This window comes from Drosophila erecta, unplaced genomic scaffold, assembly GCF_003286155.1.
Source record: "Drosophila erecta strain 14021-0224.00,06,07 unplaced genomic scaffold, DereRS2 tig00000092-arrow-pilon, whole genome shotgun sequence".
NCBI lineage: Eukaryota > Metazoa > Arthropoda > Insecta > Diptera > Drosophilidae > Drosophila > Drosophila erecta.
The window spans coordinates 15,353,400-15,367,403 of NW_020825207.1; the positions used below are offsets into that span (position 1 = coordinate 15,353,400).

The 14,004-nt window shown below is 43.6% G+C and overlaps 2 protein-coding genes across 6 annotated transcripts in view; one reads left to right on the top strand and one right to left on the bottom strand.

The window, feature by feature from the left end:
• Window positions 1-14,004, bottom strand: part of LOC6546696 — a 65,016-nt gene that overhangs the window by 43,844 nt on the left and 7,168 nt on the right. Inside the window, exon 1 of one of the 4 annotated variants that reach the window (XM_015156614.2) lies at window positions 2,226-2,612. The exons of the other annotated variants lie outside the window; for them this stretch is intronic. Within the exon in view, the coding sequence (XP_015012100.1) occupies window positions 2,226-2,411 (186 nt within the window). The 5' untranslated portion in view covers window positions 2,412-2,612. Of the gene's footprint in view, window positions 1-2,225; window positions 2,613-14,004 lie in introns of those variants that run through there. 4 annotated transcript variants of the gene reach the window in all.
• On the top strand, window positions 9,326-11,335 carry LOC6546697 (esterase B1). Of its 2 annotated transcripts, XM_026980960.1 has the most exons (3): window positions 9,326-9,399; window positions 9,451-9,513; window positions 9,577-11,335. In XM_026980960.1, exons 2-3 carry the CDS (start codon window positions 9,467-9,469, stop codon window positions 11,228-11,230), a joined length of 1,701 nt encoding a protein of 566 aa, XP_026836761.1. In that variant the 5' UTR covers window positions 9,326-9,399; window positions 9,451-9,466; the 3' UTR covers window positions 11,231-11,335. The 2 variants fall into 2 exon arrangements, with proteins under 2 accessions (XP_026836761.1, XP_026836762.1); XM_026980961.1 differs by lacking the exon at window positions 9,451-9,513 and having other exon boundaries at window positions 9,339-9,399.

Sequence of the window (14,004 nt, forward strand, 5' to 3'; positions counted from 1 at the left end):
GTGAAAGCAACCACATCGGAGGTGTGAAATACACAAATATGGTTCTATTTAAAGTCGATTAACAACGGCGAGATTTTTAGCAGGCAACTGCTAAATCTTATTCATAGTGACGACCTTTACGCCAAGTGAATAATGCAATAAAACAAACTCATATATTTAGTTACCCAGCAAGCGCGAGGCAATAATTGGCTGGATGTAAGTTTGCCAGCACATCAAAACAGCAAAACGTCTTTGATGCTCATAATTGTTCAGCATGCTGACATAGAAACGACATTGATAGATTACGTTTAAGTTGATTGATAGATTGAAACGCATGAATAAAACATTTCATGATGCAAGCAGCAGCGAGCATTTAATAAAAGAGCTTAAGACAATTGGAAGATTTTCATATTCGTTGGACTTTAGGATTAGCAATAGAATTATTTCTAGAATCTCGAGGATTATCCCTGACCCAAAAAATGTGTTTCTATGAACCAAAAGTTATACAGCCAAAATAATTTCCACTGTAGACACATGTATGAGCATGAAGCATTCTAAAAACTTGATTAATTAGTATTATCAAGTCTGACACGGTGCCGTCATAAGCAAGCGTGCGTTACGTATACGACCTGTCAGCCACCCACACCCAGCCCTCGGGAATCATCTGTGTTTATGCAAATTAATTTATGCACGTGGAAACGGAAACGCAGCCCCGAAAAAGAAAAACATAAGCTTTCAAAGAGAATGAAGAGCTCCACATTACGTATACGTTCTCGTTTCGTTTTAATAGCTTTATGCATTTTTTTGACCGCGTCTGCCAATCTTTTTTTCCAAACGCCAGAATTTATGTATCTATGCATCTTGATCGCCTTGTGTATCTGGGCAGCCGTTCAATCAGATTAAAAAAACGCCGGTGAGCCTGGGGTCAGAGCATTCATATATTTTATTAGGCACTAAGTAAATTTAATTGTTTGTTTACTTTCCGTATTTCATTGTGTCAGATTCTCTGACATTGATAGGCGCGCATTTTGATTGCACAACGGGCACAGCATGGGTAACTTGCAGATACAAATGTATCCACACCTACAGCGAGCACTGTATTTATGTATGTACATACATGTGCGCGAGTGTATTTGTATCTGTATCTGTATCTGCTTCCATTTCATTTGTTTGCTTTGTCATGCGGCTCGCACACACATATCACTTCAATCTGGACAGTGCCATGTCATCTATATTTATTGATCCAATGGCTCGGTGGCGTCTCCTCATCCTCCTCCTGCTCCTCCTCCTCATACCTCCCCTTCCAGCCCCTCCCCCTTGTGCGACCACTTACAAGCCGACGTCTGACAGTTGGCTTTGTGGAAGAACAAGTTCGTCATTCGTTTTTATAGATGTTCTTTCTGCTGTTCATTTTTTATGTCCGTTTTCCATGCTCCCTCGTTGACTTCACTTCTAGTCTGCAAGCCCCCCATAAAGCAAAAACAAAAAAAAAAACCTCTTTTAGACCCCATTTTTGTTTGTTTTTGCTTTTCACGCTGTTGATAAGCATTTCGAAATGGGGGTCATGACCGTTTAATAACTTTTTATGGGCAACTTTTTTCCGTTCTTTCATAACTTTTGTGGCGTTTGTTCTGTTAATTATAAAACAAAGTGGGAGGAAATCTGGATTGCGGTCGGCAACATTTTTGTTTGATGTACAAAAAAGTTGCTCACAACTTTTCAGCCACTTTTTCAGCTGAAATAAATAAGTAGTTCCTCCAGAGTCAGTAACTTTTACTAATTAATGGACTTGTTTCCTTTTCTGAGGATTATAAAACGCTCAGAATTGTGTCAGCTTAAGTTTTATCTTTATGGTTTGTTATTAATTGTTTGTTTAGTCTATAATTTGGGTCAATATTGATTGATTGCACGGGGATATTGAATACCCCGAAGAACGCTTTCTACAATGCTCGATTGACACTGTTATCTATAAGATAGAAGCGCAATTATCACCGATAGCAAAAACTTTCGATTGTATTGTGTATGAGTTGAGTTGGCTATCGATTTTTGTAGGTCACATCCGGCAGTCATAAAAATTACCACTAACTGAACATTATAACACTACAATAGCATTCATTCTTCATACAATTTGATGCCATCAAGGTATATGACTATCGCAAAACTAATATTATTGTGTTGAAGCAGAAATATCGAAAAAATCGATAAGTGATAGTTTACCATCGATTGTGCAACCTTAGCCGTGTTACCTTTTCGCTTTGCTGATCCTTTAGTATCAGATATGTCTTTAGTTTCTTGTAATCCCTCCAGCCATTCGTATCCTTTGGCTTGAAATTGACTGGCGTGTTGCTACTATTGCTGTTTTCATTGCTGTTGGTTGTACCATTGTTACTGCTGTGGCTTTCGGCCACCAACATGGTCAAGTTTTGAGCCATTTGAGCTGGGGGAAATCACTTGTTCACTGAGCACTAAAATACTTAGTATTTGTTGTTCCACAAATGTGGATCATTTTTCACAGCATTTCAATTGCTCAATTGTATTCAATTGAGATTGAGTGAATCACTTCATGTGTTTTGTTGTGTTTTCTCTTGCAGATTAATTAGAGATTTCTCGGCGTCTGAGTGTGTGTGCGGCACCTTAATTACAACACGATACAAATTAAATTTAATTGAAACCGATATAAACGTTCTTGCTCTCCTTCTCCTTCTGTTTATGTTTGCGGTGTGCACTTGGGCGTGGATAAAACGCGAACGCGACGACGGATGACGCTCGCCATGATAATGGTCATAATGATCATAATAATCATAATGATGTTGGTTATGGTGATGGTGATGAGCATGATAATGATGCATCCGTATCCGTTCCCGGGGTGCTGCGAAATTCCGCAAACACACGCGATTAAGAGGTAACTAATTATGCATTACATGCAACATGCCAGGCCTAATGGAGGCGCAGCATTGGCGTACATTAAACCGCACAGAAGATAATCATTTCTTTTTAGTTCCACTTTTAATGAATTTAGTTTTTTATTTAAACTCGCCTTTTGTTTGCTTATAATACACATGTTTTTATCCACTCATAGTTAGACCAATTAAACGAAATAATACTCAATGATTTACGATCAGTAGTATTACAATTATGCCGATGAGCTAGCCGTTCAAAATATTTGTACCTCTGCACACAGTGTAGGCACCACCTGTTGCTTCCCAAAAATGCAGACGAATACGGGGCACAAGCCACAAATGCTCCACACCATGAGAATGAGTATCGCGTGAATACGAGTGTTGGGGACCATTTGAGTGCCCCTCATCGCTCTGCTCACTCCCCTTCGTCTCCGCCCCGGACAATCAATTGGAGCTCGTGCGAAAGGCGTGGCAGTTGATAACCATAACAACAGAGAGCGGGGTGGAAACTGCTCTGCACAAGTTGGGTAATAAGCTTTGCACTCGAGCGAAAGTAAATGAAAAGCGTGGGGCAGTGCGAAAGGTTGGGGGCTTTCCCCAATAGTTGGCCAACTTTAGATTGAGTTTTGATTTAAACATTCTACGCTCCTCAGTGCCTTTTATTAACAAAAAGTAGAAAAGCAACTAGCAAACTTATTATAGGTACCTAAATGAAATACATACATTATTTCAGCTTATCGCTTAAGCTCAGTACACCTGCTAGCCATGAATAGCATTAGTTTTAATGCATAGGAAATGCATACAAAAAGACTGTGGGTAATGGATCTATTATTCCGAAAACTTAATTGACTTCAGTTGGAGGTGGGAAAATCGATGAAAGCCCTGCGAGTATCCAAGTATTCAATGTACCTATTTAGCATGAGCTAGTTAGTTGAGATAGGGATCTGAACTCCAAACGAACCTATTGATTATATTGTCTGTGAACAGAAGTCAATTGTGAGTGGCGTTGTGAGGTAATTGCGAATTGGTAACGGGAGTGAGCTGCTTGGCCTTGGCTAAAACAAAGCAAAACAAAACAAAACATAACAACACCGAAACCAAAGCCCCAACTCGCAGTCGTGCCACGCCCACCCAAGTGGGTCAATGTGGGAGGACAAGGACAAGCAGTAAACTGTTTAGCGTGTGTGTGTGTATGTGGCAAGGGGCGGGCGGAGGCGCCAGAGGGGCGTGCCAATTATTTTTTGACCCACTTAAGTGCCCATGTGCGTGATAAACCCAGGGAGTTGATATTGTTGTTATAGTTTCGGCTGTTACTGGTTTCGGGCGATATAAATCAAAATTCGCACGCAAATAAATCACATTAAATAAACGATAAAAGAAGTACACGGGCCGCAATCTTTTGATTTCCGCCAAGGAAAATGTGGCAGAAGTATGTCCACATGTATGTACATATGTATGTACAATCTAGCAAGGGAGCTTGCACATGGAACGGTGGCTTTATTTTTAGAACGGTACACGCAAACAAACAAGCGGAAAACGGCAAAAAAAAAAAAAGAAAAAAAATGCGCGTGTTTAAAGCGCGCAAAGTGAAACGGTAGTTGGTGTTCTTGACTCGCGCCGCCTCACTTGCTTAAGTCGTCTACTTGTAATTGTACTTGTACTTGTACTTCAACTCGCGGCACACAGATACGCACTCACACAGGCGCAGGCCTAATGGCGCTGCCACCGCGATGACAGGTTAAGATACACTGCATAATAGCCAAAAAACTTGACCCGCTCGGCCTAGAGATGGGATTTCTTGCCAAATTTAAAAGGCTTCAAATATTATTAGTACACTAGAGAATCACGCTTGTGATCACCACAATACTTAAAATATCTTGATCTAATTTAAAATAAAAATGACAACTATATAATAAGCAAACGAAAGGCGAGAGTGCTTAACTTTTTTCAACTTGAGATACAAATTGCTAGTCAGTTCGACAAGGCAGACTTGCGGTGGAATTTATTTTATTAACATTATAAATAATTAATGTTGTTCAAGCCTCATAAATGAGAATTGTAATATCGTTAATTGCGCACATGGGTGTCGCATTTAAATCCATTCGATTGGTAATTCCTGCATCTGCATCAATTTGTTGCAGTGACACTTGTAACGGTAAGCCAAGTGCACCGCTTTAACTGCTTTAAATTGAATTAATTGATCGCTTTAATAGTTCCCGCATGGAAATCATTGAACTGCCTGGCGGCAATTTGATTATCGAATACACTGAGCCAAAGTGCGGTGACTCATCGCCGCACTGGAAGCACGCGCACGTCTCCAACGACTGACACCTTTTAGTTGACCCTTGAAGATGCTAGCCGGCGATTAACTAACTGGAAAAGGGCACAAAGTTGGTCGTTATGTTTGCTGTGTTTTTTTGTTGTTTTTTTTTTTTTTTCAGCAGACGCGGCGTCGTTAAGTTGGTGGTTATACATTTTCTTTTCACTTCATTTTGAAAACCAGTTTTGGGGCACTGCCACCGTTGCCGGCGACCACAGACATTGAACTTTTGTTTGCTTTTATTATTACAACACTCATTTGGCTCCTGATACTAGCTGTTGTTGTTGCTGTCACACTTTATATTGTGCATTTATCAATTTTGATTTGGCACACATACTGTCGTTTTTGTTGATAACAACCACACACACCCACACACACACACATGCATATTTACATATATATTATTCGAGCAATAAACAATTGCGAATTGAGATTGAAAATCGCGCGACGATGGAACGGTATAATGATGCCAGCGACGGCCGACGACGACGACTGAAAAGAGCGACTGCGGCGGCAAGAACGGATCGAGCGCGCGCTGCCAACGCAGACGCTGCCAGCGACGCCAGCTGCGGCGCGGCGGCGGCGGCGAGTTTGCTGATAGAGTGGAGCCCTGCGACGCATTGTTGTTGCTGCCCTCGTTCGTTTGTTCTTGTGCCCGCAAGAAAAACAAAGCAAGAGGCAAAAAGCAAAAGGCAAAAGGCAAAGGCAAAGGCAGCGGCAGAGGCAGCACAGCAGAAAAGCAGCTAAAACAAACGCAAACAAACAAAACAAGCGGCGCAGTCGCAGCGACGCCGCCGTCGACGGCGGCTTCGTGGGGAGCTCACACAGACACAGAGTCGCACTCAAAGTAAACACGCTTACACCCACACACAGCCACGAATCGAAAAGCCAAAATGGAGCGACGAAATGAAGTGAACCACATTCGCATTCAACTGAGGCGTCGATTGGGGAGACGAAAAGCCGCAAAGAGCTGGAGAGCCAAGACGGTTGTGTATTCAGTCAGTTGGAGGCGGGAACTAGTAACTAACTAGGAAACTGCACCAGAACAACTAGCAACTAAGTACGATAAGTAGCTGGTTCGGTAATCAGTCGGTTTGACGGAGGGATAATTAATAAGTCTTAGTTTAAGTTTAGTTAAGTTTAGGTTTTGTTTAGCACATAAACTAGTTTGCCACACAAAGAGTAACTGGTTAGGTAATCAGTTGAGTTATCTAGTGTATTTTTAGCACCAATTTACACTACATTTCCATTTAATTATGAAGTTCTGCTCTCAATCTAAAAGTAAATTGGCACTTTTACCAATACTATTTCGTAAATGTGCGTTAGGGTTTGTGCCCCATAAAGCATGCAACGATTTATGCACAATACATTTTCTAATCGAAAAACGCGGTTTTTAATAAATAGAAACTGAAGAAAGCCTAACACCATTTAGCAGAAACAGTTTCAGCAAAATTAACGATATTTCCGAAAGTTCTGCGAGTGCACAGCAATAAATTTAATTTTTCCGTCAATTTGCCATTGTTTTGGGTACAATGTCTACAATGCATGCCTGAAATACCACATTTGGCGCAACTAAAAAAGTCAATTAAAACCGCATTCAAATTATTTATAATAATGCCATATTAAAACACTACGATATGGGAGAAGGCATATGTATTTCCATGTGAATCACGTTTGATTCATAGGAAAAGAGTGTAGAGCATTGGAAACTTTTTTATTTAGTGCTCTCCGCTTGACAAACAAAATTGATTGATTTTGTTTTGGTTTTCGGATTTAAGCGCACATACTTTTCTAATTGAATTGAATTCCATTTTGACCCCACACAACAGCACTCTGAATTAAGTTTTATTGCCTCGAATTCCTTCGATGACGGCAACCCTGAAAATCGAGGCGAAAAACCCGTGAAATCAGGTAAAAAGCGAGTGTTTGGCAATAAAGAAAAACACCAAAAACGAGGAAAAACAGAAGCACAAACAATCAAAAAAAAAGAAAAAAAGAGATGAGGAAAACAGTGGCAAAAAGAGAAGTGGGACAAGGCGAGGGGCAATGGGTCGGCGGTCGGAGGTCGGGGGTCGCCACCTCTGGCAAGTAGGCGCTGCCAACTTCATGTAAACACTGCCGTAAAGAGGAGGAGGCGATGAAGATGCAGCGAAAGAGGGGACGACGAGGAGGAGGGACTGAAGATGCAGGGAAAGAGGGGACGACGAGGAGGAGGGACTGAAGCAGACGCAAGCACTTGGAGGTCGTCATGCCAAGAGCGAATAACTCGTGGATGGAGTTCACACAGAGATACAGTGCAACGTCCGTAACGTGAACGCAAGTCAAAGCAGCATAGCTTGCTCTGCCTAAAACATGCAAGCTAAGTTACTAGGTTGCGAAACCTAATCCCACACTGGATCCCCGAATCTTGTATGGCAAATGCGTTCAGGCTAGTGGGTGCCCACTGTAGATGGATATAGACAAATGCGTAGCCTGTTTGCAATTGCAATGGCGCCGAGCTGAAAAGCGGAGCAAATAAGAAAACAGCAACACAGCCAAACAAACGCTCTCCAACATAGATTGCAATGTTTATTTATTTAGTCGATGGCAACACCAACAGTGCAGCACGAATTTGCACAATGTGGGTACTTTGGGGGCCAGAATGCGAGTGTGGGGATGCACTCAGACACACTCAGGGACCCAATAATGCACCTGGCAACAGCAAAGGCGGAAACAATGTAGGCGAAATAGCCAACGAAATTGAATTGGGCCCCAAAGTGGTTAAATGATTTAAGCTGAGATTTAATTCATAGACTTCATAGACATAAAGGCTTTAAGCAACTGGATCAAGTGAATGCTAAGCAGTCGCTGAACCAATGCTCGGTACAAATTTGGAATGAATTTGTTGCAGCATGGGGACAAGATCCCAAACGCATCTTAAGTGATAACAGAAGTTAAGTAAACGCACACACTTGAACACTGGCGGCCCAGCAAACAAATGATACTGGCCAAACAAAGGAACACAAACAAAAGAGCGAAGCGAAAGCAAGGGAAGACAAGGGAAGGGAAGGGAGCTGGAGCCAAATTAAATGTTAGTTCAGAGCAGACGAAGTGTGAAATAATCACATTAACTAATGCACAAACAACGAGAGAGGCCAGCCAACCAAGGCGACCAGACAGACTAAAGCCGCAGGAGACTCTCCTACGGAATGGTGCCCGTTGCCGGGGAAACCACCCACTCCCGCACTACAGCCACTCCAGCCACACCAGCCACTCCGCCCACTCCGGCCACCTTTCACCCAAACACCCACTCAGCCTCTTAAGTCATCACCACGTCATCGTTGTTTGGCGCAAATGTAGAGAGTGAATTGCCAAGGCAAGAGCTGCTCCAATGCAAAGGCAGCGACTCGGAGGAGCATTGTAATGCCTAATTAATGACAGCCTCGTTTTCTTTGCTCCATCGCCCACTCCGCGGAATTTATTCATATGCTCTGCATCCGCAGGATCGTTGACAATCATCTGGTACTTAGAGCAGGTAACCAGCTTAACCGGGATGAACATATGGTAATCAATATCCACTGAGCTGAAAGTACCCACATCCATCCAAAGCTGGAAGATGTTATTTGCGTAGCTAACATATCATACTTAAACCACCCATCCAAATACTAAATATGTGCGAGTTTAACTTTAACTTTACAGCTACTAATAACACGAATATCTCAATTGCAAGTGCCTAAAAGCATAGTTTGAATTTAAAGTTAAGTAAGAAATGTGTCTAAAAGTACACATTCCCCACTAACTATGATAAAACCCACCTTACATTAACCTACCCATTAACCTTGACAGTATCCCAAGTAATGATACTTTTGTTCAACTGCACCTTTTAATCTCCATCGGGCAGTAAATGTGATTGCAGCCCCATCGACCACTCGAATCTTATCAGTTATCGTACCCAAACATATCTGGGTTCGCTGCCTAGAACGGCACCTCTATCAACTGATCCGCATATGGACAAGGCATATGCTCGACCCACCGGCTGAGTGGGTGCCGAACAGTGGTAATTATTATGGTCGCCCCACTGGCCCCCACTGGAGGGCGCGGCTATGGGACTATCTAAACAATTTTATCATCAACTGGAGCAGCGAGCAGCGTTTTCAGTCTCTGCCCGGCGGTCGAGCGCGTTGGAAGTGTCGGAGAGGATTGCGGGCCAAGTAGCTTTCAGTGCGTATACATAATATTAATATAACACCACATACTTAGTAAGTACCACAGTTCAGATTAGGTGGCAATGGATTTGCGCGTGAGCTTTAGTGACAAGTTGAAACTGGGCGCCAAGTGAGTGCGAAGTGCAGAGGCGAGCTGAACCGATGAGTCATCATGACTGCTCTTTCTTTTCAGGGCTATGGGCCATAAGTTTGTTCAGTACAAGCTGGGCACGGGTCACACCAAGGAGTTGGCCACCAAGTATGGCCAGCTGAAGGGTCAGCAGCGCAGGACACTCTACGATGGCGAATCCTACTACTCCTTCGAGGGCATTCCCTTTGCCCAACCGCCCGTGGGCGAGCTGCGTTTTCGCGCACCCCAACCTCCGAGCTCGTGGCAGGGAGTCAGGGATTGCAGCTATGCCAGGGAGAAGCCCATGCAGAGGAACTCCATAACCGGCACTGCCGAGGGATCCGAGGATTGCCTCTACCTCAATGTCTATGCCAAGCGGCTGGAGTCGCCGAAGCCACTGCCCGTTATGGTCTGGATCTTCGGTGGGGGCTTTCAAGTGGGCGCAGCCTCGCGGGAACTCTATGGACCGGATTACTTTATGAAGCACGATGTCCTGCTGGTTACTATCAACTATCGGGTGGGTGCCCTGGGCTTCCTGAGTCTCAAGGACAAGGCGCTTAAGATACCGGGAAATGCGGGCCTGAAGGACCAGATCCAGGCACTGCGTTGGATCAAAGAGAACATAGCCAGCTTCAATGGCGATCCAGAGAACATAACCGTATTCGGCGAATCAGCTGGCGGAGCTTCCACGCACATCCTCATGCAAACGGAGCAGGCCAGAGGACTCTTCCACCGCGCCATCGTTCAATCCGGTTCAGCCTTGTGTGCCTGGGCCACGCAACCGGACCGAAAGTGGCCTCAGAGATTGGGCAAGGAACTGGGCTATGCCGGCAATTTGGAGAGCGAGAAGGAACTGCTGGAGTTCTTCCAGCAGATCCCGGCCAGCAAGCTGGCCCAGTACTGCAATTCGATCGTGACGCAGGAGGAGCAGCGCGACTATGAGATCCTGGCCTTTGCCCCGGTAATAGAGCCATATGTGGGCGAGGATTGCGTGATACCAAAATCGCAGCAAGAGCAGCTGTCCAGCGCCTGGGGCAACTCCATTCCACTGATCATAGGCGGAACCTCGTTCGAAGGACTCTTCTCTTATCGGAGCACCTTGGATGATCCGCTTCATATGCTGAGTGCCTTCGAGGCCATAATTCCCAAACAGGTTCGCGATGCCATCGACAAGGATGAGCTGGCGGAGATGGTGAGGAAGCTGAAGAAGTCCTACTTTGACGACCCCGACCGGGCCAGCATGGAGCTCTACGAGTGCCTCCACATTCTGAGCATCAAGAACTTCTGGCACGACATCCATCGCACCATGCTCGCTCGACTGGCTTATGCCACCAACTTGCCCACGTATCTCTATCGATTCGATATGGATTCGGAACACTTTAATCAATTTCGCATCTTGAAGTGCGGTAAAAAGGTGAGGGGTGTGTGCCACGCAGACGACATTTCCTACTTGTTCTATGGGATACTCTCCAGTAAGCTGGACAAGAATTCGCCCGAGTACCGCACCATTGAGCGACTGGTGGGCATGTGGACATCCTTCGCCGCCACCGGAGATCCCAACTGCGAGATTATCGCTCCCGTCAAGTGGGACCCACTGCGTCCGGGTGGCGTGGAAAACTGCCTTAACATCGCCGATGGCCTGGAGTATATTCCGCTGCCGGAGAGCAAACAGTTTGTTGTGTGGGACAGCTTCTATACCAGGGAAAGCCTCTACTAAGTGTCTCTACCTATCTCTAAGCTTGTTTAAGCATTTATCCCTCTGTGTCTCTTAAACATTTACTTGACAAATAAATACTTTGGAACTTATTAGCTTTACGATCAACGCAATTTTTTCATTATTTCAAGTTGGTCCATAAAAAAATGGTTCAATATGTTACGCACGTCAGTGGAATTTAATCAGCTCTGATATCATCTGCTTAAAGCACAGAGTATTTGTTTTCCTAAATATGACACAAGAATTGACCTATAAAAGAATGCCACACCACACATTATTTTCTTAATTTATGCTCATGCATTTTATTTCCTTTTTATGACTACGTTTTCCGTTTGGAATTGATTTCGCAGCCAGTTTTATCTGGATCTAGTGTCTGGGTCGTGTTTGCGTTTCTTTTATTGACTTTTGGGCAAAATGCCAGGAAATTCTTGGGAGCCAAGGGAATTCCGCAGGTCATTGCTGTCAATCTTATGATTCGTTCTTCTTTACGCCTCTGTTCTATTTTTTTGCCCATTTACGAGCGCATAAATTTATGAAATGTTTAAATAACAATTAAATTTCAAGGAATTTTGCCATTTTTTATGGGCGTTCAAAGGAACTTAAAACCTGTGTGTGAGCATCATCGAATGCCAAGGCAAACATAAATTTCATGTTAATAACTGCACAAACATAAATAAATATTTTATATATAAAGTATTGGTTTTATTCATATCATATTAATGATATTTTTTTGCTTGAAAAAAATGTCTATTTCTAAAGAAGTTTTAATATGTCTCGTGAAAATTACCAATACGCATAGACTCTCCGCATTTCCCGGCTTTAGAGGGTATCGGAATCGATTTGTTTATACAATTGTTTATAGCTTATCTAGATATAGTTTATGGCTTTAGTTTATTTCGGTTCTGGCAGCGAGCCAGACCAACGGATCGATTGAAATTTTCTCATTTCGTTCATTATTTGATTTGGTTTGGCTGCACTGGCTGTGCTTTAAATAAATTTTGAGCATAAATATTTAAATTGCTTTTCGCACTTTTCGCTGAATGGAAAATGGGGAAATGTGGAAATGGACGGAGGGGCGGAAAATGCGTAGGCTCGTTTTGGTGCGGCTTGCTTTTCTGGCAACCAGCCAACAGAGAGTTTCCATGGTTTACTGGGTTAAATTTAATTAATTTGTCTCGTCGCCCCGACCCAGCCACTATGATTTTCCCAGTTTGATTATTTATTCATCCAGCATTTCCCTGAATAGGCTGGACACTGGACATTGGACACTGGACAGTGTACAGTGGACACTGGACATGGCACACCTCTCGCGCTGCTTTCCGCATTGCAGCATTTGCCATTTTATTTGCCTTTATTTATTTATTTATTGTTTCGCGGGCATTCATTTTTTCCATCGCTTATTTTCGTTAGGGCCTTACTTTTTCCTGCGAAATTTACACAATTCCAATTAATGGCATTTAATTATTTATCCGGCATTTTACACATTGCATTCCCGCTCCTCCAGAGGCGGCAGCGTCTCACCAGCTGTGAATTTTGCATTTTTATGGCATGTTGCAAATTTCTGCTCGGCTCTGAATTTAAAATTCAAATTGTTTTGGCTCCGTGCCGAGGGCAGGCGGTTGCGGTGGGTGGTGGGTGGAGCTATGGGGCTGTGGGCACTCAAACTTAACAAATTAATTTCCATTTGTGAGGTTGGTTGCGTGTGAGAGGTGTTTTCAAAAGTGGTGGCAACAGAATTACATCAAATTAAGTTACTCGAGTTACTTTCGAGCTAGAAACCAGTGCCCACATAAAAATATATATCAAATTATGTAAAAAATGAATTACCAAATCAATCGAAACCCATATTTAACTTGGCAGAACTCCCCCTCAATGAATGCGAATCGTGAATCACTCCGCCAATACCAAGCACACTGATACCAACTTTCGTGCCCCAAGCCACAAGCCCCATGCTCCACCGAGCACTATCATCAATGAGCGAAACCAGGGCGATGTCTCAAATTTATAAATACATTTTCGCATTCAGAAATAAAATCGAAAGACAAACAAATAAGAGAAAACGAGGAAAAAAGCAGCGACAGCGAAATGCGAAGCAAAACGAAAGAAGCGAAATAATCGCGGAAAGCTATTAAAATTTAATCAGAAACACAAGCGACCCTGCGGTCAAAATTCCCACAACATTCGCCGCCTTTACGAGCGCCGTCCGCTCCCCGTGTGACCCCGCCCGCCCTGGTCCCCAACCCACTGGCGGGCACTGTCCGAGGATGATGACGATGCCCTCCTACGAGGGGAGCAGGGCATACTCTGTGGAGTATACATGTACATATGTACACTTATGTGCGAGTGGAGGCTGCGACGACGACGACGACGACGACGACGACCCCACTGATTAATCGTTCGCACAGTGGAGAGCCTTAAACTCCCGGGTCAATCTGCATGGCGCCAACATCATCATGATCGTCGTTATGGCCACCATCATCATCATCATCCCCATCCTCAACCTCATCCCCAATGGATGCCGTGGCCATATTTTTGTTTATTTTGATTCGCGCGACGCGAAAAACTGCTCTCGTAAATTTGTTTCGCCTCTTGTATTTCTTTTTTGGAATTTTGTTGCCAATGTTTGCTTTTGCATTTCCACTTCCGTTCTACGCAGCCTCCACCCAAACCATTTTATTGAATTCCATTATTTATGCCAGAGCGAACAATATTGAAATTTTCACAAAATATTTTGAAAAGCACTGGCATGTACGTATTTGCCAGCATCCATAAACATT

Excerpts from the sequence above, each read along its gene's own strand:
- LOC6546697 (XM_026980960.1), top strand. The coding sequence starts at position 9,467 with ATGGATTTGCGCGTGAGCTTTAGTGACAAGTTGAAACTGGGCGCCAA. Across the intron at positions 9,514-9,576 it reads AAGTTGAAACTGGGCGCCAA|GGCTATGGGCCATAAGTTTG; the intron begins GTGAGTGCGAAG and ends CTTTCTTTTCAG.